The sequence below is a fragment of the Saccopteryx leptura genome, chromosome 7, assembly GCF_036850995.1.
Source record: "Saccopteryx leptura isolate mSacLep1 chromosome 7, mSacLep1_pri_phased_curated, whole genome shotgun sequence".
NCBI classification, from domain to species: Eukaryota; Metazoa; Chordata; class Mammalia; order Chiroptera; family Emballonuridae; genus Saccopteryx; species Saccopteryx leptura.
This window is the reverse complement of record NC_089509.1, coordinates 64,964,415-64,989,732: the sequence shown is the minus strand read 5'-3', so window position 1 is coordinate 64,989,732 and position 25,318 is coordinate 64,964,415. Positions and strand designations below refer to the sequence as shown.

At 38.1% G+C, this 25,318-nt stretch overlaps 1 protein-coding gene across 1 annotated transcript in view; it reads left to right on the top strand.

Annotated features, from left to right (window-relative positions):
• TTN (titin) overlaps nt 1-25,318 on the top strand; it is a 284,284-nt gene that overhangs the window by 14,501 nt on the left and 244,465 nt on the right. Inside the window, exons 9-34 of the mRNA XM_066346291.1 lie at nt 356-493; nt 1,683-1,814; nt 2,980-3,117; nt 4,082-4,219; nt 4,676-4,813; nt 8,377-8,661; nt 8,765-8,887; nt 10,266-10,547; nt 10,795-10,860; nt 11,609-11,867; nt 12,090-12,153; nt 12,609-12,824; nt 13,494-13,636; nt 14,603-14,808; nt 15,721-15,954; nt 16,056-16,300; nt 17,220-17,491; nt 17,614-17,778; nt 17,882-18,050; nt 18,165-19,858; nt 20,012-20,293; nt 20,724-20,990; nt 21,089-21,361; nt 21,498-21,761; nt 21,854-22,114; nt 24,177-24,437. Coding sequence (XP_066202388.1) covers nt 356-493; nt 1,683-1,814; nt 2,980-3,117; nt 4,082-4,219; nt 4,676-4,813; nt 8,377-8,661; nt 8,765-8,887; nt 10,266-10,547; nt 10,795-10,860; nt 11,609-11,867; nt 12,090-12,153; nt 12,609-12,824; nt 13,494-13,636; nt 14,603-14,808; nt 15,721-15,954; nt 16,056-16,300; nt 17,220-17,491; nt 17,614-17,778; nt 17,882-18,050; nt 18,165-19,858; nt 20,012-20,293; nt 20,724-20,990; nt 21,089-21,361; nt 21,498-21,761; nt 21,854-22,114; nt 24,177-24,437 — 6,715 coding nt within the window. The remainder of the gene's footprint in view (nt 1-355; nt 494-1,682; nt 1,815-2,979; nt 3,118-4,081; nt 4,220-4,675; nt 4,814-8,376; nt 8,662-8,764; nt 8,888-10,265; nt 10,548-10,794; nt 10,861-11,608; nt 11,868-12,089; nt 12,154-12,608; nt 12,825-13,493; nt 13,637-14,602; nt 14,809-15,720; nt 15,955-16,055; nt 16,301-17,219; nt 17,492-17,613; nt 17,779-17,881; nt 18,051-18,164; nt 19,859-20,011; nt 20,294-20,723; nt 20,991-21,088; nt 21,362-21,497; nt 21,762-21,853; nt 22,115-24,176; nt 24,438-25,318) is intronic.

Below are 25,318 nucleotides of genomic sequence, written 5' to 3'. Positions count from 1 at the left end.
CGCATTCAGTGCTGTGATTCCGGACCAGTCAATCAAGAGTTCAGGCACTCCTAGAGCCGAGTATGGAAACCATTATTTCAGGGAAGACTTTTCTCTAAGCTCCCCCCAAAGACCTTTGCTTTTACTTTCCTCAAAGTAAATGTGACACTTGATTCATGGCTGAAATGTGTTATAAATCCAGGATAATTTCCTATCTCATATTTGAATAGATTTTCTGCTGTAGTTTAAAATCACTATAGCTTTCCTCTTTATCCTCTCTTGTGTGACATTTACGTCTTTATCCTGATTTATTATTGTAACTTCTTATACGAGGTGTACTAAAGTATTTCCTCTCTTTTTCTCCTATGAAAATCAGATGAGAAAAGAAGCAGAGAAGACTGCTATAACTAAGGTAGCAGTGGCTGCTGATAAAGCCAAGGAACAAGAATTAAAATCAAGAACCAGAGAAGTAATTATGACAAAACAAGAGCAGGTGCATGTAACTCATGAACAGGTGAAAATGGTTTTTTGATGTGAAATTATTGTTATTACCTGTGTCAATTCATTTAATATTGTTTACCATGAAGGGTGCTGTTTCTTGGTTAACCTGGTGGCTGTCACAGTAATACAATGCCCTCGCATTTGTGTTTACATGGATACTATATAGCAAAATACCTAGAGTCACCAAATGCTTCCCTCATGTAGACAGAAGGGTCCCTATGAACATGTACTGGGAGCAGAAAGGCGTCTCCTCCACGTTGATCTGGGGGCACACCAACCACATCCGTGATTGTGAGGGAGTACACTGGAAGAAGAAATAGACAGGAACAGGGAAGAGTGGGAAGGAACACTGAACACACATTGCTTTGAAAACAGCTTCCCATGTAGTTCCTTTTGCTTAAAGGGTAGTCCATTATTGGTGGCATTCAGGGACAGACTAGATAAAGCCAACTTGTAAGGCTCTTGGCTCATGGAGATAATTGTTGGGTGGTGTGAGAAAATGAACTTCAAAGCTTTTTCAACCCTGCGTTCCTGAATTGCAGTGATGATGTCTGAGAACAGCAGAGGGGCAAATGGGGAAAACTGCCCCCGGCCCCCACCCCAGTACACACACTTTTGGCATCTGGATCTAACACAGCGTCCTTCAGGGGTTAAGAATCTGGAAGACATTTTGCCTGGGATATGTATAAATCTTTTCTCCCCATAATGTCTCAATTTCAGAAAAAGAAATCTCAATATTTAAAACTATCATAATATTTAGGAAAAATTTCAAGGCAAAAAAATTGTACAAATGCAGATTGTGAATTGTTTATACTTGATTTCTCATTTATAAAATAAAAGAATCAGGCAGACTTACTTCTAAGACCTTCTATTCTATTCATGTTCTAAGATCACTTTTAGATGACAGAGTAGCACAGAATAATAGTGCCATATATCCAGTTATAAAAATTGGAAATTTTTTTCAAAGAAAGTAAACAGTGTTGAATCCAACTTTTTTTCCTCTAAGAAATATAACTTATGAATTAGACAGAAGAAAAGCATAGTCATATTCATGAAAATAAGATCATTTATTTCATTTAGTGGTATCTCCAAATAAAAGATTTTATATCTTTTTTTAAATTCCTATTTTGTTACATTTAATAAGAATATCACTTACTTTATAGATCAGGAGACAATAAGGGTTTTTTTTTCTTTGATTTCAGATAAGAAAAGAAACTGAAAAAGCATTTGTACCAAAAGTAGTAATTTCCACAACTAAAGCCAAAGAACAAGAAACTAAAATTTCTGGAGAAATTACTACAAAGCAAGAACAAAAACAAATAACTCAAGAAACCGTAAGTTTAATTTTATCAACACTTTGTAGTTCATTGACACATACAGTCAGCTGCTTGTACTCTATAACCATAACCTTTAAATGAAGGGGTCTTTTGTGTGTGTTTTCTTTTTGTCATTTCTCTATGTCTGGTATTGGAACTCTTTCATGATGGAAATTTTGTCCTCGTTACACAATTTCCCACTCTATTGATCATTTCAGGGAAGATTGTCTATTACAACAGTTTGAGCACATCTATGACATTTCTAGAGCATGCCTGAGTAGAAGATAGCTATCACCCCAGACCAGTTACCCAATGGTCAGTTTTTCCATGCATAGCCTGAGCTTGCAGACATTTCAATTGTAACACACGGGCTACATAGTTGTAAGTCACAAGCACGCATGTATGCGCGCGCACACACACACACACATCAGTCATGAGCACTCCAACTAAATATCAAAAGAAAGTGAGGAAATGCCGGATATCAAGACCAACACTTCTTCAAGAAAGGGCCCTAATTATTGGTTGGTCAGCAGTGACCTAGAAATGTTTTCTGCTTTCATGCCATACTGCCAGGTGGCAACAAACTTAACGTCACCAAAATGTACCTCTTTTCATGTGTGAAATCCAACCTTGAAGTGCCAGAAAAGAGGCAACTATTTTGAATTCTTTCTGTTCTGGGAGTTGCCTGTGCTCACCTCTTTTTTGATCTCAAGCTCTTTGCTGATCCCGTAACTACTTTTTTTAAAAGGTCTGGCTGAGAACACTGTGCTTTAATACTTAAAAAGCCGGCCAGTGGCCATGGGATTTATTTCCCTTTCCTTATAGTGAGTAAGAGACTTTGAGTGCGTAACAGGAGCATAAAAATTCCTGTTGCCATTACAGCAGTGACTGACAGTTCAGCCTGCCTATAGTTTTTCAGCCATTCGCCACAGTCCCCTCACTGGGTTCCATAACATGTCAACTTGTCTCAAAGACGAGACCTTCTCAGTTATGGGACAGTGTGCTATGGGCAAGCAGGAAATAAAGAAGCTCACTCCTCAGAAAAACAAAACTCTGCGTTTTAAATACAAGTATAGACCCTTGAAATGGAGATGTCATATTTTCTCTCCTGCATGTTGCAAGATATCTTGCCATTTCTTCTGTGCCTTTGGAAACTCAAATCTTTATTTCACTCTGAAATCAGATGAGTCAGAAAGCTGAGACAACCGCTGCATCCATGGTGGTAGTTACCATTGCACAGCCCACAAAACTAGAAACAATTCTGGGAGCTCAAGAAGAAATTCCAACACAGCAAGACCAAATGCACATAACTCATGAAAAGGTGATGATTTCCTGCCAGTGTGAAATTCACTCTTTTGTTCTTTTGCAAGTCACCTACATTGTCATCACAGGTCTTAACATCGCTTTTTCACCTTCTCCTCTTCTTATAGTTCAAGTAGAAGAACTTCAGAATCTCTCACGAGTCTTTAGCCATCAGTCTAGAATTTACTGCCACCTTTCACTCCTAACCGTTACACTTTCTTTGGAATGTTACTAACTTGATATTATAATCCACTTTAATATCTTCCTATTGAAGTAGAATGTGATGTACAAGTTTGTGATAACATGTAAAAGTCTGTGCTGTTTATGGCTCTACTGGAATTTCCTATAGAATAGAGTACAATAAGAATAATGTGAGAGCCTGACCAGGCGGTGGCACAGTGGATAGAGCATTGGATTGAGATGCAGAGGACCCAGGTTCGAGACCCTGAGGTCGCCAGCTTGAGCGCAGGCTCATTGAGCAAAGCTCACAAGCTTGAACCCAAGGTCACTGGCTCAAGCAGGGGGTTACTCAGTCTGCTGTAGCCCCACGGTCAAGGCACATGTGAGAAAGCAATCAATGAACAACTAAGGTGTCGCAACGCGCAACGAAAAACTAATGATTGATGCTTCTCATCTTTCCGTTCCTGTCTGTCTGTCCCTGTCTATCCCTCTCTCTGACTCTCTGTCTCTGAAAAAAAAAAAAGAAAAGATTAATGTGAGAAAGAGAAATGAATCTTTTATTCCTTTGTTGCTAATCACGTTTTATTTTCTATTAGACTGAACTTTATTTATTTATTTGATATATTTACCAGTGAAGCAGTATGGTTGATCAAAGCAACTCAAATAATGTGTTCAAGTTTGATTAAAATGTCCTTGACAAGGAAGAATCTTTGCTTTCTTTCTCAGTTTTGACTTCAGTTTCTTTTATTAGAGAATGTATGAAATCTAATGACCATTTTCTCATTTTTTTATCATATGATCAGATAATGAAAGAAACTAGGAAAACAGTGGTACCTAAAGTTATAGTTGCTACACCCAAAGTCAAAAAACAAGATTTAGTATCAAGAAGTAGAGAAGGCATCACTATCAAAAGAGATCAAGTTCAAATAACTCAGGAAAAGGTGAATACAGATATTTGAGATGGGAAAAGTTTATTTTTAAACTGACTTCTAGTAAATCATTAACTATGATGTGGTATGAAGTATTAATCTTTATTTTCCTTTTGAATCCCAAACTAATAATGGTATTATGTGACAGCTTACCATTCATTTTTCCTACACATTTGATTTTCACCCATCTGTAACATTTGTAATTCATTTTATTCATCATTACTTTTTGCATGAAAATTAGCATTTTTAGCCTGATTTTTTAAGAAGCAATATATAAAATCATCTGGCAGAGGTTTTTTTTTTATAGTTAACATTTCTAAGTTTTGTGATTCCCACTCAGTATGTACAAACATTGCCAAGTGAAAGTTAACTACTGTTAACCCTGAATAACTAGGAGGGGGGATGGGTCATACCGTGTGTATCTGAAGCACTGTACAATTTAAACCTTGATTTTACTGTGATAATCAGATGAGAAAGGAAGCTGAGAAAACTGCCTTGTCTACGATAGCAGTTGCTACTGCTAAAGCCAAAGAACAAGAAACAATTCTGAGGACTAGAGAAGGAATGGCTTCTAGACAAGAACAAATCCAAGTTACTCATGGAAAGGTGACTATTCCAAGTGTGAAGTCCCCTGTAATAATGCATTAATACCAAATCTCAGAATTTTATGTATGAGACACAATTAACCTGATTTATTTTTTTAGGTTATTAAACAATTGGAAACTAAAAAAGTCAAATTATTTATCATTGTTAATATTACTACATAATTCTTTCCCCATTGATCTCTTCACTGTTGTTTTCCACTTTTTATTCTTAACATCTAGAAATTCTCCAGAAGTTAATGAGTGAAATTGCATGCAGGCTAATTTTACTATACTCCATGAACATAAAAAAATATTTATAAGTAAATGATGAATCTTACTGGCTGTTAAGAAGATATATGTTTTGAGGGGGTCATAAATTCAGCATATTACTTTGTGGAAGATGGACTTTTTTCAGAAAATTACCCATAATTTTCTTCATGTAAAATATTATCTCCTTTTCCCCTGTAAATATCAGATGAGAAAAGAAATTGAGGGCCTTCTGGAGTTGTTCCACTAAAGCTAAACAAAATACAATATTAAAATCTAGAGAATTAGACCCTGGACTTCACATTGGCTCAGTGGTAGACCATTGGCTTGGCATGTGGATGTCCCAGGTTCAATTCCCAGTCAGAACACACAGGAGAAGTGCCCATCTGCTTCTCCACCCCTCCTCTTCTTGCTTTTCTCTCTCTCTCTCTCTCTCTCTCTCTCTCTCTCTCTCTCTCTTTCTTTCTTCCTCTCCTACAGTCATGGCTCAATTGGAGCGAGTTGGCCCTGGGCACTGAGGATGGTTCCACAGCCTCTGACTGAGGCACTAAGAAGAGCTCAGTTGCTGAGCAATGGAGCAATGCCCCAGATGGGCATAGCATCGCCCCCTAGTGGGTTTGTTGGGTGGATCCCAGTCAGGGTGCATGTGGGAGTCTGTCTCTGCCTCCCCTCTTCTCACTGAATTTTAAAAAAAGAAAAAAAATCTAAAAAATTATACAACCAGAATAAATACTCATCGCCATGAAAACATTATTTGTTACCACAAAACTTCTATGTTTTAACTTATTTCCCATAACTCTGTAATTTACCCCAAATGAGCTGTTTTCCTAATTTTATTCTTTATTGCTAATACAGTGTTCAGAAATTAGCAACAAAAGTTTTTCAATTTCTTTAGCATCATGGTTGAGTCCTGTCTATATTTACGTTAGTGTTGTTTCTGTCTCTACATCTTGGAAGTGTTTTCTAAGACATGATTTAAGATCAATATTTTAAACATTTGCCTAAGTCTAATACTGAATGCCATATTAAATTTTCATGTCTCATTGAGGATAGAAATTCACATATGTAACATACTTCATGAGTGACTATATTTGCATTTTTGTGATTTCTGAATCAAACAAATTTGATTGTCGTACCTTTTTTGTTAAAATTAGCTAAGATTGGAAGCTGAAAATATGTCTATACCCAAAGTAATAGATACCATTGCAAAATCTACTGAACCAACCACATTGCCAAGGACTCTGGAACAATTTGCTATTAAGCAAGAACAAATACATCTTCTTTGTGAAGAGATGAAAACTGATGCTGTGGAGGTGAAAAGCATTGATTCATCCCATTTCATCATTAGCTCTCATAACCTTTCATTTGTCATGAGTCGTTGTGCTCTTAGTGTTCCATTTAATCACTTAACTGACCAACAAAACATTAGAGATGCGTTAGATTCAACCCAGTTCCTCCAGTGGAATAGTTAGCGTTCTTATTTGTGAAAAGCCTGAATAAATACCACTTTTCTTTGTGTCTCCTAAATTAATACTCACTATTTAACTGGTATTATTTGGATTCTCCTTGTTCAATGAGGGATGTTAGAGTCCACTGAGGGATGTTAGAGTCCACTGAGAGATGAAAGCAGTTACCAGCAGAGTACACATTTTTAGTTGTATATCAAATGACATATACAGATTTGATGTACATTATTAACTCAAGAAGAAATATATGTGTTCCCTAATTTAAAATATCCTACTGTAATTAAGTTTCTTTATGTGTGCGCAAGTTTTAGAACTCTATATTTTAGTTGGCAAGACAATTTCTTTGAGCCTAGTGTCTCGTTGTTAAACTAAAACTAAAACTCAACCTGACTACCGCATAGATTGGTTGAACGGTTCAAATGAGATGTCATGTAAATGTAATCATTCTACAAACAAAGTTACATATATAAGATAATATATATTATGTAATGTCTAATATAGTATATACTATATAAGATAATATAAACATTATGTACTCTATCTTATCTGTTGAAGATTTTAACATTTTAAAGCATCTATTAAATTAAAGTCAACTAATGGCCTATATGGCTTAAACAAAAACCCAAACAGATGGACAAACTTAATTCACCCAAGCCTCACATATATTTTATAGTTTCTTCTAAATTGCAAATCTAAACTGAAGATGGCATTTTTAATTCTTCAAGGCAGGTTAATGAGAGTGTGACTTCTTAGACGGAAGCATTAGGTAAAGCTCGTGGTGATAAAGGCCCAATTCCATCTCAGAAAACCCCTCATTTTTATCTTACATGGTTCAGACAACAATTTTAATATACTTGGAAACATTCAGATGCAAGCAAGTGTCTATTCACAGCAGTAGAAAAGAAAACTGGACATGAATAAAATATTCCAGCACTACTTTGAAATAGCACTGATGGACATGGCCATGTGATTTTTATATGTTCTTTTCAAGTATTGCATAAAATCAATTTTAAAAAGAGAAGCTCCTTTGGAAACTGTGTCCCCATTTATGTTAACAAAATTCATGGAAATGAGAAAGCATCATTTCTGTTTCTTTCTTCTCTTTAATTCCCAGTAATAATGAGAGTAAATTGAATTGAACTTCCCTGGGAAAGTTTTTTCTCTTGAATACAAATACTGTAGAAAAGCACTCTTAAATGTTAATCACTATATCTTCATTCATGTGTTTTAAGAGAGATATCTTCTTATAGATTAAAAATTTCTTCTCCCTTGAGACTCATAAGTAATCAATATACTTCACTGTGTGTTCATGAGCTTTCATATTATCTCAGATTTGCATGCAACTATATAACTTTGTAGCAACTGATTTTTCTGGATGGGTCTATGATGATATTTGAGAACATTTTTTTATCATGCTGTCATTGTGTCAACATGAGACAAAATGATTGAGAAGATAATAAAAAGAATCAAAGAAGATAACCAGCCCTAAAGTTCTGATTTCTCAAGTGCTAATTGACTGCCTCAGACATAATGCTTGAACAACTCAAAATCTTCTTACCATTTCATGTACATATTGTGTTGTCCTGTGTTGTGTGTGATTTAACGTCTATCCTAAATAATCAGGTGTCTACAGGGTGTATCTAACTCATGTCCACATAGTATAATATCAATGAGATGTTTGTAAATACATTTATGAGTTATATATCTGGAGATATTAACCGCTATATAACATGGGTGCCATCTCACTACCGTGCCTGTAGGCATTTGTCTGTTCTTGATGACTATCCTGGAGGAAATAACCCAGCCTGACTTTGACATTACTATGTATTAATGCTAGAATCCTTATTTCCAGGTGGGTGCTGGGAAAAAGGCAGAAGCCGTAGCAACAGTTGTTGCTGCAGTGGACCAGGCCCGTGTCAGAGAGCCCGGGCTTCCTGAAGAATCTTATGCTCAGCAGACGACTTTAGAGTATGGCTACAAGGAACATGTTTCTGCCACAAAAGTAGCTGAGCACCCCCAGCGTCCAGCCTCAGAACCCCACGTGGTTTCTAAAGCAGTCAAACCTAGAGTAATCCAAGCTCCTTCTGAGACTCATATTACAACTACTGATCAAATGGGACTGCATGTATCATCACAGGTGAGTTTGTACTTGCTGCTCTTATTAATACCATGGGAAAGCAAGCTTAACTGTTGTGGTAGTCTGGTGGACAGCGATATCACTGAGTTTCATTTTAATGCAGATCAAGAAAACTACAGATGTAACAACTGAAAGATTAGTCCATGTGGATAAACGCCCCCGCACAGCAAGCCCTCATTTTACCGTTTCAAAAATTTCTGTTCCTAGGACAGAACAGGGATATGAGGTAAGAAATTAAAGAGCATGATGAAGAAATGTTTAGCTCAAAGGAACTAAGTATCTGATGTGTGATGTAGTTATCTTTGCTATAGGCCTGTGTGGTCTCTTTGGGGGACTGTCTGTTTTCATTCAGAGTGGACTCAGCCCCTAAAGTTCGGCTTCTGACACTTGCCCTGCAGGGTGAGCCAGGAGTAGCAGGTGGTGATCTGACAGCTCTAACAGGACACAATGTGTGCAGGCTTTTCTCTGTTTCATATTTTGCAATTATACTATTTCCTTTTCCTTATGCTAGGAGACACTTCAGAGTAACTTAACTGAGAATGGATATTAATACTAAAGACAGATATTAAGAAATCATATATGCTCAGTGTAGCAAGATAGAGAGGTGATATTGTGTGATGGCGGGATTGGATTGTGGACTAAAACAGCCCTGAATTAATGTCTTGGCTCTGCCCTTATTAGCTCTGTCATCAGGGCAAGTTAGTGCATATAAAAACCTTAGCAGCCTGACCTGTGGTGGCACAGTGGATAAAGCGTCGACCTGGAACACTGAGGTCGCCGGTTCAAAACCCTGGGTTTGCCTGGTCAAGGCACATATGGGAGTTGATGCTTCCTGCTCCTACCCTCCCCACTCTCTCTCTTTCTTTCTCTCTCTCTCTATAAAAATGAATAAATAAAATCTTAAAAAAAAAAACAACCAAAAAAACCTTAGTAAGTTGACAGCCCGTAATAACCCTCAATATTTGCCACTCTTGTTCTTATTAGACACATCCAGGACATAGAATTCAAGTCTTGTATGCTTTCAGAGACTTGTAAGTTACATTTGCTACCTATATTTAAGAAAGTCCCAAATTACTGTTGAAAGCAAATCATCATAAACAGAAACATAAAAACAGGAAGCCTATAAGTCATTTTTTTCTGAATGTCTCCATTTTCACTTTTCAAACAGATTTGTGACTGAAACCTAAATGTGCTATTTTAAAATAGTTCTTAATAATTTATCAAGTATTCTAATTTCTCAATATTGACCATCTCACTGTATGTAGTATTTTCAAAGGAAGCATTGGGATAATGAAGTGAAAATTTATGACTGAGCTTTAGAAGACCCTCAGTCCCATTATGATGAGAGTGTGGAATAAGTAGCTGTTAATACAACTCTTAAAAAATGTATTTTAAATATATTTTTCAAAGGGGCAGGAATGACAATGAGTTTATAACTGGCTTATCTCTGACTTTTCAATAACACTGAGAACATTTAAAAAAAAATGGGCCATCTAGAAAATGGACTCAGACTCACAACAGGAATCTTAGTGGTGAAACACTTCTCAATGACAACTCAGATGACAATTAAGTGACTTTATTTTCTGACTCCCTCTCTGTTGAAGGCATCAATAGCCGGTAGTGCTATTGCCACTTTGCAAAAAGAATTGTCAGCCACCTCTTCCACTCAGAAGATTACCAAATCAGTGAAGGCACCCACTGTGAAGCCTGCTGAGACTAGGGCCAGAGCAGAGCCCGCCCCCTCCCCGCAGTTCCCCTTCGCTGACACACCAGAGACTTACAAGAGTCAAGCTGGCATTGAAGTGAAAAAGGAAGTGGGGCTGAGCATCGCTGGTAGCACAGTCCGGGAAGAGCGCCTGGAAGCTCTGCACCAGCGTGAAGCCAAGGTTGGTCCCCGGAGTGCATGCTCCTTGATTCATTCCTATGAATTAGGGCCGGACATTTGGTAGATTGTTCTACAGAAGTAGTCAGCCAGGCATCTGGCCTTTCTCCTTTCCTATGCTCAAACTTAATTTGAGTGGGTTTGAGCTCTTTTTCTCAATTGATTTTTATAATTTAGCATGAGCTAAGCATTTATGGGATGTTCCCTAATCGGATGGGCATTGTGTCAACATCCTTTGTAAAAATCCTTAGGTAACGGAAACGGCAAGAGTACCTGCACCTGTTGAAATTCCTGTTACTCCACCAACTTTGGTCTCGGTGAGTGATTGTGGTGACCATAGGCATACCTGGGCAAATAATTTTAACATGTTTTTAACATGTGCAAAGATCAGTTTCTCAAACTGGAAAATAGCATCAGTGAGTTTACAAATGCTCATTTTAAAACCACACATTAATTGACAAGAAAAAGGGGAGATTCTGTGTGTCAACCATCAGTCATGTAGAACAGATTTAGTGAATTTCTATTATATGTACAGCATTCTTTAAAAAATATGGAGAAATATAAATACAGATGCAGCCTTCAGGAATAGTAAGGATAGCCTTACTATCAGAAAAAAATGTGTATTAGCAAGCAAAGATAAAATACAGGAGGTGATAAGCACCTCAATAGAGGAGAGAATAAAGATGAAGAATAGATTACTTCAAATTGAGGATAACGTTGGGAAGCTTTGTTGAAGAGGCAGCATTGGCTGGTAAGCCCTCAGGCTTTGTTAAGATCGACTTGTGGTAATTACAGAGGGTACAGAGTTGCCCCATTATATGGCATTAATATAGTTCCACCGTACCAATTTGGTAACTAACACCTTGCATTTATTCTAAGTTGGGGATATTCCAATTTCCAAAAGAGTTTTTTTACTAATATGTCTAGAGTCCTGATCTTAAAAAAAGAAACATTTTGTGACGATCAGAACGCAAAAATTCAAACCCCCACATCTGCCATAACATTAGAGATAATTAATGAAAATGCTCAAGTACCAATACTATATCCTTTTTCTTCTCTCTTCAGGGATTAAAAAATGTGACTGTCATAGAAGGTGAATCCGTCACCTTAGAGTGCCACATCTCTGGATACCCATCCCCCAAAGTGACATGGTACAGGGAAGACTACCAGATAGAAAGTTCCATTGATTTCCAGATAACCTTCCAGAGTGGAATTGCTCGTCTCATGATTCGGGAAGCCTTTGCAGAAGACAGTGGGCGCTTTACCTGCAGTGCAGTTAACGAGGCTGGGACCGTCAGCACGTCCTGCTATCTGGCGGTGCAGGGTCAGTGGCCACTCTCCCGCAGTCCTCCCGCACACACCATCCCTCTCCCGCATCCTTGGCAGCTGGCACTTCTTTCTACCATCAGGTTCCTGCAACCCTGTAATGGTGTCCCCTTTTGGAATTGGGGGTTACATAATGGAGCCAACTTAATTGTCAGGGGTCACTAACAAAATGGACTCAATGCCTGACTTAAGTGAGATACCTCTGTGTTTTTTTTTCCAGTGTCGGAAGAGTTTGAAAAAGATACCACAGCGGTGACTGAGAAAATTACCACAGAAGAGAAACGGTAAAACATTTTTTTTTTTTTTTTTTGCTAATGCACTTTTGTTCTAGTTGACCTTTGAACAGCACGGATTTGAGCTTAGTGGGTTTATTTACACACATCCCCTCCCGATAAATAGAGTCAGTCTTCGAGTCTGTTAGGTTTCACATCTGCATATTTAACCAACCAAAGATGAAAAACAGTATTTTCATATTCCCAACCATAGATTCCTAACAGCAGAATAAATTAAAATACTGTTTTCGATCTGTGTTTGGTTTTATCTGTGAGCTAGAAACCTGTGGATGGAAAGGGCTGACTTTAGAGTCAAAAACTATATAGAGATTTTTGACTGTGTGGTGTTGGCACCCCTGGCCCCCAACTTTGTTCAAGAGTCTACCACACTGTTTTGATTTCTTCAGTCCCTTTAATATTGGAAAGTTGTAATTCAGAAGCTAATGTGACGGAAATTCTCTTTCCAGCTTTGTGGAGTCAAGAGATGTGGTAATGACTGATGCTAGCATCATGGAGGAGCGAGCAGAGCCCGGAGAACCTGCTGCTCCTTTCTTCCTTTCAAAGCCAACGGTCCAGAAACTGGTGGAAGGTGGGAGTGTTGTGTTTGAATGCCAGATTGGCGGCAACCCAAAGCCCCATGTCTACTGGAAAAAATCCGGTGTTCCTCTAACCAGTGGATACAGGTATTTTGATGGCTGAAGGATAGAGGTTTCTGTGATTTGCATGACATGTATATGAAGCCTAGAGAGAAGTAGAATATACTTACAACACCATTCCCTAAAGGGATGCTCTTTTATTATGGAGCCTTCATAGTGTATTTTCACACGTTTGTACAAGTGATACCAGGCCATGAGAAAAAATATATCCAGAAGATATATCTATTCTAGTTTGATTTAATTATAGTGCTAGTAATGTATATTTTTACAGGTATTTTTATACACATACACATTTTTTCCAGAAAGAATCTGAGACTTTTTACAAAAACACATAAGTCTCTAAAAGATAGAATAAGGGTCATATAGTGAAGATGGAAGTTAGTTATACATTAAAATTAATGATAATAAATTTGCTGCAATTAAATATCTTCACAGACACTTATTTCTTACATATCTGATTCTAGCACTATTAGATTCTATTATTTATTTTAAAGAATACTCGAAACTTTTAACTTGTTTGTTACTCATTACTCATATTCATGTATTTTTCTCAATTTCTAGCAATCTTATAGTTCTATGGTAGAGTTTAGTCACATACGTAGGATCATTGAATTGTATACTACAGATCCACATAAAGGTTATTTTAGTCACATAAGGGTTATTATGTGACTGAATTTTTTGTTTATTTCTGTAAAGATACAAAGTGATTTACAACAAACAAACTGGTGAATGCAAACTGGTGATTTCAATGACTTTTGCCGATGATGCTGGAGAATACACTATTGTTATTCGTAATAAACATGGAGAAACTTCTGCTTCTGCCTCCTTGCTTGGAGAAGGTAAGTGCAACTCTAACTAGTACCTAAGTGCATGGTGAGAACACAGATGCATGGAGTCTGTGTGTTTGTCTAGAGGCCTCCTGCAGTACCCTGGTTCTGATACAGGCTCCGTCTTGATCTCTCCCTTTGTTGGCCTCAATCACAATAGGAAATGTTTTAGATCACATGGCTCAAAAGTGGTGCGAAATTTCTAAGTTTCTAGTAATAGTTTCTATTTGGTGGCATTCGTTTGGTGCATCTCACACCTTTGAATGTGCAAGGATTCTAATTCCAGTTGCCTTCCGGATCCAGGCTGATAATGTCAGTGGGTGCAAGGAAGACAATGGCAAACTGGAGAGAATATGCCCTGCCTCAGGGGGCAGTCGTGTTCTGTCTCTAGTGTGTTGTTGCCAGGAACACTTGAACCAGGCTCCATGTTGCTAGAGTTTTTGATATTTTATAGAAAATCGGGAAGTCCCGATTTTCAGTAATTTGAAAAAAAAAATAGCCTTCAGGCCAAACAAAATGTATCTGTGAGTTGCCATTATCTTTGCTTGGCTGTTCACATTTACAGTGGACCATCCCAGGTTCTTTCTTGTTTGATCTGCACACACTTCTTAGAGAAAGTTAGGTTATTGTCCCCTTTTTAGCAGATAAAGCATTCAAGACCCAGGAAGGTAAATGAATTGCCAAAACCACACAAGAAATTAGAAAAACCTCTAAGATACATCACAAAGGATTGACTGTTAATATAAAATTCTTTTTACGATAGCAGTGACTGATTTGACTTGTTAGTATAAGTTTGGTTTTGAAATTAATATTTTAAATCTAATTAATCTTTATTGAGCACTTTAATAGTAAAATTTGGAAAATCAGTCTTTTGGTCATCAACTTTCCCTAATGTGGGGCTTGCCTGAATGAGCAATGGGAGAGAGAAAGGCTTTTACATAAGAACGTGAAAAATTAACTTATGTGCTTAACTCCTAGCTGATTATGAGTCACTGATGAAATCCCAGCAAGAAATGCTTTATCAGACACAAATGACTGCCTTCATGCAAGAACCTAAAGTTGGAGAAATGGCACCTGGATTTTTATACTCTGATTATGAAAAAGAGTATGAAAAAGAGCAAGCTTTAATTAGGAAGAAAATGGCCAAAGACACTGTAATGGTCAGAACTTTTATAGAAGACCAAGTGAGTATAACAATATGACCATGTGAACCATCTTATCAATTAGACTTTCCATCCTTCCTCTCCTTTTTATCTGATATTTTCATTTTTAAGTAATGGGGTCATGTTAGACTACTATTAATAGGTTCAGGTTCACAGCTGACAACTTTTCTTCACCTTCATATGTTACACATAATGATTTTGGAAACATTACATGTATATATAACAAACTGCAACTTTTGATATAGAGATTATATACATGCAGAAAAAAAATTTTTTTTTGTTTTGTATTTTTCTGAAGCTGGAAACTGGGATAGACAGTCAGACAGACTCCCGCATGCGCCCTACCGGGATCCACCCGGCACGCCCACCAGAAGCGACGCTCTGCCCACCAGGGGGCGATGCTCTGCCCCTCCGGGGCGTCGCTCTGCCTCGACCAGAGCCACTCTAGTGCCTGGGGCAGAGGCCAAGGAGCCATCCCCAGCGTCCGGGCCATCTTTGCTCCAATGGAGCCTCGGCTGCGGGAGGGGAAGAGAGAGACAGAGAGGAAGGAGGGGGTGGGGGTGGAGAAGCAAATGGGCGCTTCTCCTATGTGCCCTGGCCGGGAATCGAACCCGGGTCCCCCGCACGCCAGGCTGACGCTCTACCGCTGAGCCAACTGGCCAGGGCCCAGAAAAAATTTTTTTTAACATGACCATGTTTATTACTGCCAAGATCCTTTTAGCTGTGTGATGAACATCCCAACTGTAACCCATACTTTCAGAATAAGATTTCTCCAAGACGCCGCTTGATGCTGTACGAATCGGCAAAGATGACTGTAATGCAGATTAAAAAGAAAACAAATAAAAAGCTTTCTAAAGTTTTCTCCCAGTTAAAAACTTTAATGAGCCCTTAGAGGATATATCTTTTTAACAAGCTGTCTTTTTTACTTCATAGGAATTCCACATTTCTTCCTTCGAAGAGAGGCTCATTAAAGAAATCGAATACAGAATAATAAAGACTACATTAGAAGAACTTCTTGAAGAAGATGGAGAAGAAAAGATGGCAGTTGACATTTCTGAATCTGAAGCTGTTGAAGCAGGATTTGATTTAAGGATCAAGAATTATAGAATTCTTGAAGGGATGAGTGTTACTTTTCATTGCAAGATGTCCGGATATCCATTACCCAAGGTAAAATATAAGCATTTATCATACATCCATGCCACAATAAAGATACAGACAAGTTATACTGTAACTCTTTTATGTACATTTACTTCGCATATTATTTGCAGATTGCATGGTACAAAGATGGCAAGCGCATCAAACATGGAGAAAGATACCAAATGGACTTTCTACCAGATGGCAGGGCTAGTCTCCGCATCCCTGTTGTTCTTCCAGAAGATGAGGGCATCTATACTGCATTTGCCAGCAATATTAAAGGAAATGCAATTTGCTCTGGGAAATTGTACGTGGAGCCTGCTGCCCCATTTAGCGCTCCAATGTACATGCCTACACCAGAGTCAGTGAGCAGAATCAGGTAAGACTCGTAATAATTTGGGTTGATTAGTAGTTAAATTATCTAAAACACTATGTATCCCAGTAGCAAATTGCTGTTGTGTGTGTGTGTGTTTGGGTAGGTGGGTGGGCAGGAGGGGCGTGAAGGCTCAGACAGCACAGAAACCCGTCATTAGCAATGCCAATAATCGCCAAAGGTTTTTATTTCTTGCCCCTCTGTAAGATGAGCAAAGCGTTTCGTTAATGTAGCACACTACTCATTTTGCCTGTGTTGTAACTAATATGATGAAGACTATAGGTTTATCTAACACCTGATTTTATATATGTTGGCCCCAGTCTATACAATAACACTGAAGTGTAGGGATTATTATTTCTAGTTTGAAAGTGGGAACACTGAGTCTCTGCCATATTATGAATACTGCCTTAGTTTACCCAGCCTGTAAGGGAGGTACCAGAGCTTGAGGTCCGATCCAATCTAGTCTGGCTGCAATGTATAGATAGGATTTTGCTTTCAAATATAATTTCTACATTTTTCCCTCCTGTGGGGTAAAAATGTATGTTTATCTTTCTTCATAAATTTATGAATTGCTTTACTTAACCAGCCAGTATTGAGATGTTTTGGTAGTGGAATCCAAAAGGTTTATGACTAATTAAATCAAAGTGGTGAGAGAAAGACAGTATCAAGAATCACCCCAAGATTCTGAATACCTGGATACCTAACTGTGTTAAAGGACTACTGACTAGTTTGAGGGTACATAAGGAATATAGTTTTGGGGGCTATACTAATATATTCCATTTGGACCCCAGTGAGTTTGAGGTACCTTCTGCAACATACAAGAAGTAAATTATAAAATAACATTGAACAAGAAATAAAGAGGTTTGTTCATTTTGCTGAGTTTTCAGTATGACTCATGAAAATGTTATTTTCCTTGGTTTTTCAGATCTGTCTCCCCACGTTCAGTGAGCAGATCTCCTATACGCATGTCTCCTGCACGGATGTCTCCTGCAAGGATGTCACCTGCACGAATGTCCCCAGCAAGAATGTCCCCTGGACGTAGGCTTGAGGATACAGATGAGTCACAACTTGAGAGACTGTATAAGCCAGTCTTTGTGTTAAAACCTGCTTCTTTCAAATGTTTAGAAGGACAAACTGCCAGATTTGACTTAAAGGTTGTAGGTAGGCCTATGCCAGAGACCTTCTGGTTTCATAATGGTAAGTATGATAAGTTTTTGCTCACAAATTATTAAACCCCAAAATAAACTTATATGTATGCTGAACAATTAAAAAAAAACTATTTTAACAATCTGTTTTCTTTTTTGCTTATGTTTTGACAGGCCAGCAAGTCATCAATGACTATACCCATAAAGTAGTTATTAAAGAAGATGGAACCCAATCACTGATAATTGTCCCTGCATCACCCAGTGATTCTGGGGAATGGACCGTGGTTGCCCAAAACAGGGCAGGCAAATCTTCAATTTCAGTGATTTTAACTGTGGAAGGTATATGCTTTTAAAATAATAATAAAATTAATTACCTGATCACTTAGGTTGTAAACAGGTATTTCAGCCTTGCCCACGCTAAATCTTGACCTCTCTCTTTCAGCTGTGGAACACCAGGTTAAACCAGTGTTTGTGGAAAAACTAAGAAATGTCAATGTGAAGGAGGGTTCCCGACTTGAAATGAAAGTCAGAGCTACGGGTAACCCTAACCCTGACATTGTATGGTTGAAAAACAGTGAAATCATTTTACCTCATAAATATCCAAAAATCAGGTACGTTTGCATGGCAATAATATAACTAAGCTCATTCTACAAATCCAATAAACAAGAAAGCAGCAACTACTTCTGTATTGATGTTTATTTTTCACCCTTTTTTTTTTCTTCTAGAATCGAAGGAACCAAGGGAGAAGCTGCCCTTAAAATCGATTCTACTGTCAGCCAAGATTCCGCCTGGTACACGGCAACTGCTATTAATAAGGCTGGCCGAGACACGACAAGATGCAAAGTGAATGTTGAAGTTGACTTTCCAGAGCCTGAACCAGAGAGAAGATTAATTATCCCACGAGGGACATACAAAGCCAAGGAAATTGCAGCCCCAGAACTGGAGCCCCTCCACTTGCGATATGGTCAAGAGCAATGGGAGGAGGGGGACCTCTATGACAAAGAGAAACAACAGAAACCATTTTTTAAGAAAAAACTCACTTCCTTAAGACTCAAACGCTTTGGGCCTGCCCACTTTGAATGCCGGCTAACACCAATTGGTGACCCAACGATGGTGGTGGAATGGCTCCATGATGGAAAGCCACTTGAAGCCGCAAACAGGCTTCGCATGATCAATGAATTTGGGTATTGCAGCCTTGATTATGGAGTAGCATATTCTAGAGACAGTGGCATCATTACTTGCAGAGCCACCAACAAATACGGAACAGATCACACATCTGCTACCCTTATTGTGAAAGATGAGAAAAGTCTGGTGGAAGAATCTCAACTGCCTGAGGGCAGGAAGGGCTTACAGAGAATTGAAGAATTAGAGAGGATGGCCCATGAAGGGGCACTCACAGGTGTGACAACAGACCAAAAAGAAAAGCAAAAACCAGACATCGTCTTGTTCCCAGAGCCAGTAAGAGTACTTGAAGGGGAGACTGCTAGATTCCGTTGCCGAGTGACTGGTTACCCTCAGCCCAAAGTCAACTGGTACCTCAATGGACAGCTCATCCGCAAAAGCAAAAGGTTCAGAGTTCGCTATGACGGCATTCACTACCTGGAAATTGTGGACTGCAAGTCATACGATACAGGTGAAGTCAAAGTCACCGCCGAGAATCCTGAAGGTGTGACAGAGCATAAAGTGAAACTTGAGATCCAACAGAGGGAAGATTTTAGGTCTGTCCTCAGGCGAGCCCCTGAACCAAAGCCCGACTATCACATACATGAACCTGGAAAACTTCAGTTTGAGGTACAAAAAGTAGATAGACCTGTTGACACCACTGAAACCAAGGAAATTGTGAAGTTGAAAAGGGCTGAGAGAATTACCCATGAAAAAGTGTCAGAGGAATCCGAAGAGCTGCGCAGTAAGTTCAAGCGCAGAACAGAGGAAGGGTATTATGAAGCCATTACTGCTGTGGAGCTCAAGTCTCGTAAGAAGGATGAATCCTATGAGGAACTCCTCAAGAAGACAAAGGACGAACTTCTCCATTGGACCAAAGAGCTGACTGAAGAGGAGAAGAAAGCCCTTGCTGAACAAGGCAAAATCACTATTCCAACATTTAAACCTGATAAAATCGAACTAAGTCCTAGTATGGAGGCCCCCAAAATCTTTGAAAGAATCCAAAGCCAAACCGTGGGCCAAGGATCTGATGCACACTTCCGAGTCAGAGTTGTGGGAAAGCCAGATCCTGAATGTGAATGGTACAAAAATGGTGTCAAGATAGAACGCTCTGACCGAATCTACTGGTACTGGCCCGAAGACAACGTCTGTGAACTGGTCATTAGGGATGTGACCTCAGAGGACTCTGCCAGCATCATGGTAAAAGCCATCAATATAGCTGGGGAAACCTCAAGCCACGCATTCTTACTCGTCCAAGGTAATGTGAATAAACTGAATTTCTTTCATTTGATGGATGTGTCTCTCTTTATCCATGAATATCCAGTACTGTATTCTTTTTATTTTCTCTTCCCACTATGCAAACTGTAAATTAATTTAATATTATGTGTTGTTTTTTTCTTTTTTCTCATAGCCAAGCAATTGATCACTTTCACACAGGAATTACAGGATGTTACTGCTAAGGAAAAAGATACCATGGCAACCTTTGAATGTGAAACTTCAGAGCCATTTATCAAAGTGAAATGGTATAAAAATGGTGTGGGAGTTCATTCGAGAGATAAATACAGGATGCACTCGGACAGGAAGGTGCACTTCCTCTCCATCCTGACGATTGACCCAGCTGATGCCGGAGACTACAGCTGTGTACTTGTGGAAGATGAAAATGTGAAAACAACGGCTAAGCTTATTGTTGAAGGTAGGAAATAATTCTTTCAGTGTTGACTTAGGTTATAACATCACCCTTAATATCTGAGAAAATGAGCTATACAATATTCCCTTCCTAAAATGAATTAGTTAGGAATTGTATATAAGCTCTATAAAAAGAATCATAAATTTATACTACTGATTAAGAATATTAACAATTTAGATTTTTAAAGAGCAAGGTTTTATGTTTTGCTTTTAATTTTTTTTTCACTGAAATATAAGTGTGTGGTTTAAAAAATAATTTAAAAATTAGTTATCTCCTTTTTAGTGAATGTTTATTTTTTGAGTCCATCAGCAGGTAGAGATTAAGAATATTTCTAATAGTATGGAAGAGATAAGAGATATACAAGGCATGGTCTCTATCCTAAGTTCAGATGCATAACTGTCCAGAGAAATTAGCTTCTTTTTATCTTATGTTTTAGGTGCAGTTATTGAATTTATAAAAGAACTTGAGGACATAGAAGTTCCAGAATCATTTTCAGGAGAGTTAGAGTGCATTATATCCCCAGAAAATATAGAAGGCAAATGGTATCACAATGATGTGGAGCTTAAATCCAATGGCAAATACTCAATTACTTCTCGCCGTGGACGTCAGAACCTCACAGTCAAGGATGTGACCAAAGAGGACCAGGGCGAATATAGCTTTGTTGTTGATGGGAAAAAGACTACCTGTAAACTGAAGATGAAGCGTAAGTTTTCCTATTCCTGTTGGCCTGCAGTGAGCACATTATAGTTTATTGATAAGCAATGATTATAAAATTATTTTTTTTCTCCTCATATTTCACAGCCCGTCCCATTGCCATCCTACAAGGACTTAGTGATCAAAAAGTCTGTGAAGGTGACATTGTTCAGCTTGAAGTTAAACTTTCCTTAGAAAATGTAGAAGGAGTCTGGATGAAAGATGGCCAAGAAGTGCAGCCCAGTGACCGGGTTCACATTGTGATAGATAAACAGTCACACATGCTGCTCATTGAAGACATGACTAAAGAGGATGCTGGAAATTACTCCTTCACCCTTCCATCCCTTGGACTGTCAACCAGTGGGCACGTCTCTGTCTATAGTGAGTGCAACTTGCATAGGTGTATGTGTACATGGTCCAGTGAGGTAGAGAACTTTAATGAACAGACATTTAAAACAAAATTTACATTCATAAATATTTTATTTGTGTGTGTGTGTGTGTGCATGTGATTTTGCAGGTGTTGAAGTCATGACTCCTCTAAAGGATGTTAACGTCCTCGAGGGCACCAAGGCCGTCCTCGAATGTAAGGTCTCCGTTCCTGATGTGACTTCTGTTAAGTGGTTTTTAAATGATGAACAAATCAAGCCCGATGATCGCGTACACGCTATTGTCAAAGGCACTAAGCAGCGACTAGTGATTAACCGGACCCATGCTTCAGATGAAGGACCTTACAAGTTGATGGTTGGCAGAGTTGAAACCAGCTGTAACCTCTCTGTAGAAAGTAAAGATTCTTCCATTTAAGTTATCATTATTTTAAGCATTCTATGTCCCCAGTATCATAATAACCAAGTGATTGTTTTATCTTTTCCCCAGAAATTAAAATTATAAGAGGTCTTCAGGACCTTACCTGTATGGAAACCCAAAATGTGGTCCTTGAGGTTGAGCTGTCCCACTCAGGAATTGATGTCTTGTGGAATTTTAAGGACAAGGAAATTACTCCCAGTTCTAAATATAAAATTGAAGCTCATGGAAAGATATATAAGTTGACACTTCTAAATATGATGAAAGATGATGAAGGAGAATATACATTTTACGCTGGAGAAAACAGGACATCTGGAAAACTTACTGTGGCAGGTTGGTACATTTATCGTGTAACCTAAGCTCTTTTGTGGGACAGTTGGTTTTATCATAAGAAGTTGTTTCACATACCCTGCCAAATTCCCATCAGTTTCTCACTTCCATGCCTCTGCTTATGGTGTTGTCACAGCCAATAATGTGCTCAAGACTGTCACAACCACCCTGATTTCCAGATGTTCTTCCAGGCAGACCTAACTCAAATGCTTTCTCTTCTGTGAAGCCTTCCTTAAGCTCCTCATTTGTATGAGATCTTACTCCACCAACCTCAGGATCATTGTATGTGGCCACTTTCATGGTCCTTACCATATACTTGTCTCTTTCCCCATATAAACTCCCTAAATCTGGAATTGCTTCTTTCCCTCCTTTGGATACTCTGATATACTGCACATGAGAGATGGTCAATAAATGTTTGTTGAATTGAGCTTTATTTAAACTTTCATACTCAAAAGATATATTGCTTTTTTAATCACTTTGCTTCTTTAAGCTTTACTCCCTTCATACTGTTTATAAACCCAGTGAATATTTTTAAAATATAACTCAGTATATCTGTGTCTGTCTTTCAGATGACATGAAATAGACTACTTTCATTCAGTGAAAATTCTTAGCTTTAAAGTAAAGAATCAATCAAAAAAAGTATAAACTAGTTGTCAGGAAAGAACTAGAAGTCATCATTAATTTGTTTGGTTCATTAAAATTTAAATACCGAGGAGCTAGGATATTACATTGTGATTAAATTGTACTGTCTTCTTTTTTGATATGAAAGTTTCATGGTTTATTACATTATAAGATTTTATCCAGAGATTTGATTACAAAAAAAAACTGAAACAAAATTTCAGGTTCTGAACTTTAATATAATTAATATAAACTATGTTTTTAAATATGTTACAACTGCCTATAGTACTCAATGCAATTATAGTACAGGTGTGTAGCCTAGGAACAATAGACTACATACCACATAGCCTAGGTATGTAGGAGGCTGTACCATCTAGGTTTGTGTAAGTGCACTCTGTGATGTTCACACAATAAAATCTCCTAATGTCTCAGACTGTATTCCCATTATTAAATGATGCATGATTGTGTGTTGTATAATTAAAATTTATTAAGAGAGTAAAACTTAAGTGTTTTCACCAAAAATAAAAAATCATGTGAGGTGTTAGATGTATTAATTAACTTAATTGTGGGAATCCTTTCACAGAATATATATATATTAAATCATCATGCTACACACTTTAAATATGTTATAATTTTGTCAATTATGCCTCAGTAAAGCTTAAAACGAGAATAAGAAAAAACAATTTTGAGTATTGAGTTTTTAGTACAATGTTAATGTAATTTGCTTAGTTATAACAAATTATTAATATTTATAAATAAATAAATGTCTGAAAACAGAAAAAACTATGAGCTCTTCTGTGATTTCACCCAATATTTTTAAACTGTCTACCATAGCCAGACCTTGCTAGGAACTTGGGACACAAAAATGAATAAGACATGATTTTTTTTTGAGGAATTCACAATGTAGAGAGGGACATCAGCAACCAGACTGCTGAAGGAGTAAATATTTGTCGGTGGAATGCGACACTGGAAGCACTGGGGGGGAAAACTTCACAGGAGAGATGACATTTGTCAAAACAGTGATTTTTAGTATGATGACTTGGACATTTTGTTTAGCAAATTGTTTTATAGTCAAATATCAGATATATACCCAGGAAATAATCCTGAAGGAGACTAAGTACAATGCTTTTGGGGAAGAAGGAACTGTATTAGCGGCTATCCATGTAGTATGCTGCACACTATGGTTCTCAGATTCCATATTAAGTTGAAAGTTGCTCTTCCTTTACAAAACCTTCCTAATTCCAGTATTTTCCCTGGTTATCAGTCATCATCCTTAGAAAGAGTTTCTGATACCTTTTAAATATGGGTTAAAATAATTTTATTAGACATTTCATGGTGATCAAATTTATGCTTTAAAATTTGATACTTTAAATGTGATAAATCAAAGTATTTCTTTATTGTATAAATATTTTAAAGAACTCACACTTGTACTTCTCCTATTCCATAGGAGGGGCCATCTCCAAGCCACTCACAGACCAGACGGTAGCTGAGTCTCAGGAAGCCGTGTTTGAATGTGAAGTCGCCAACCCTGATTCCGAAGGCGAATGGTTGAAGGATGGCAAACACCTACCACTAACTAACAACATCAAAAGTGAATCTGATGGCCAGAAAAGGAGACTTATCATTGCTATCACCAAATTAGATGACATTGGAGAATATACCTACAAAGTGGCTACCTCTAAAACATCTGCTAAACTCAAAGTTGAAGGTCAGTGATATAATAATAAAATTATCCATTTCAAATCACATTACATTCATGACAGTTACCATATTAAAAGTTAAATGGTATAACTATTTTGGATGCCATAAGTCTTCATTTCATAAAATCATTATAAACTCTCTAAGCTTACTTTATGAGCCATGTACTTCATGGTACAAAATTGATTTTTTTTTTCTTTTTAAGTGGGAAATGGGGAGGCAGAGAGACAGAACCCTGCATGCACCCCAACCAGGAGCCACCTGGCAAACCCCCTACCGGGCAATGCTCTGCCATCTGGGGCTGCTGCTCCATTGCTCAGCAAACAAACTATCTTTTATCACCTGTGGCGAGGCCATGGAGCCATCCTCAGTGCCCAGGGCCAACTTGCTCCAACTGAGCCATGGCTGCAAGAGAGGAAGAGAGAGATAAAGAGAAGGAAAAGGGTGAGGGGTGGAGAAGCAGATGGTCGCTTCTCCTGTGTGTCCTGACCGGGATTCAAACCCAGGATGTCTATATGCTGGGTTGTCGCTCACCACTAAGCCAACTGGCCAGGGCCACCAAATTGTTTCTAAGATAAGTTTATGTGAAGAATCAACTTCTTTGGTTTCAGCTCTGTGAACAGCTAAATTAAGTGTTCTCATTCTCCATCCTTCTTTTGCCCTTCTTCAATCAATCTATTAAGCTGTTAGTATTTGGTTCTACAAATTTCCTCTCATTAAGTATATAAAAATCATTTCACAATGTATAGTTCAAACTGTATACCAGATTTTCCTAAATAATCTCAAAGTGTCTTTTAAAGCAGAGATGCTACATAAGTGCAGAATGTTTTATAACCATTCATTTGCATGATGACCGGATAATGATCTTATCTAGGACTTCTTTTATTTGAT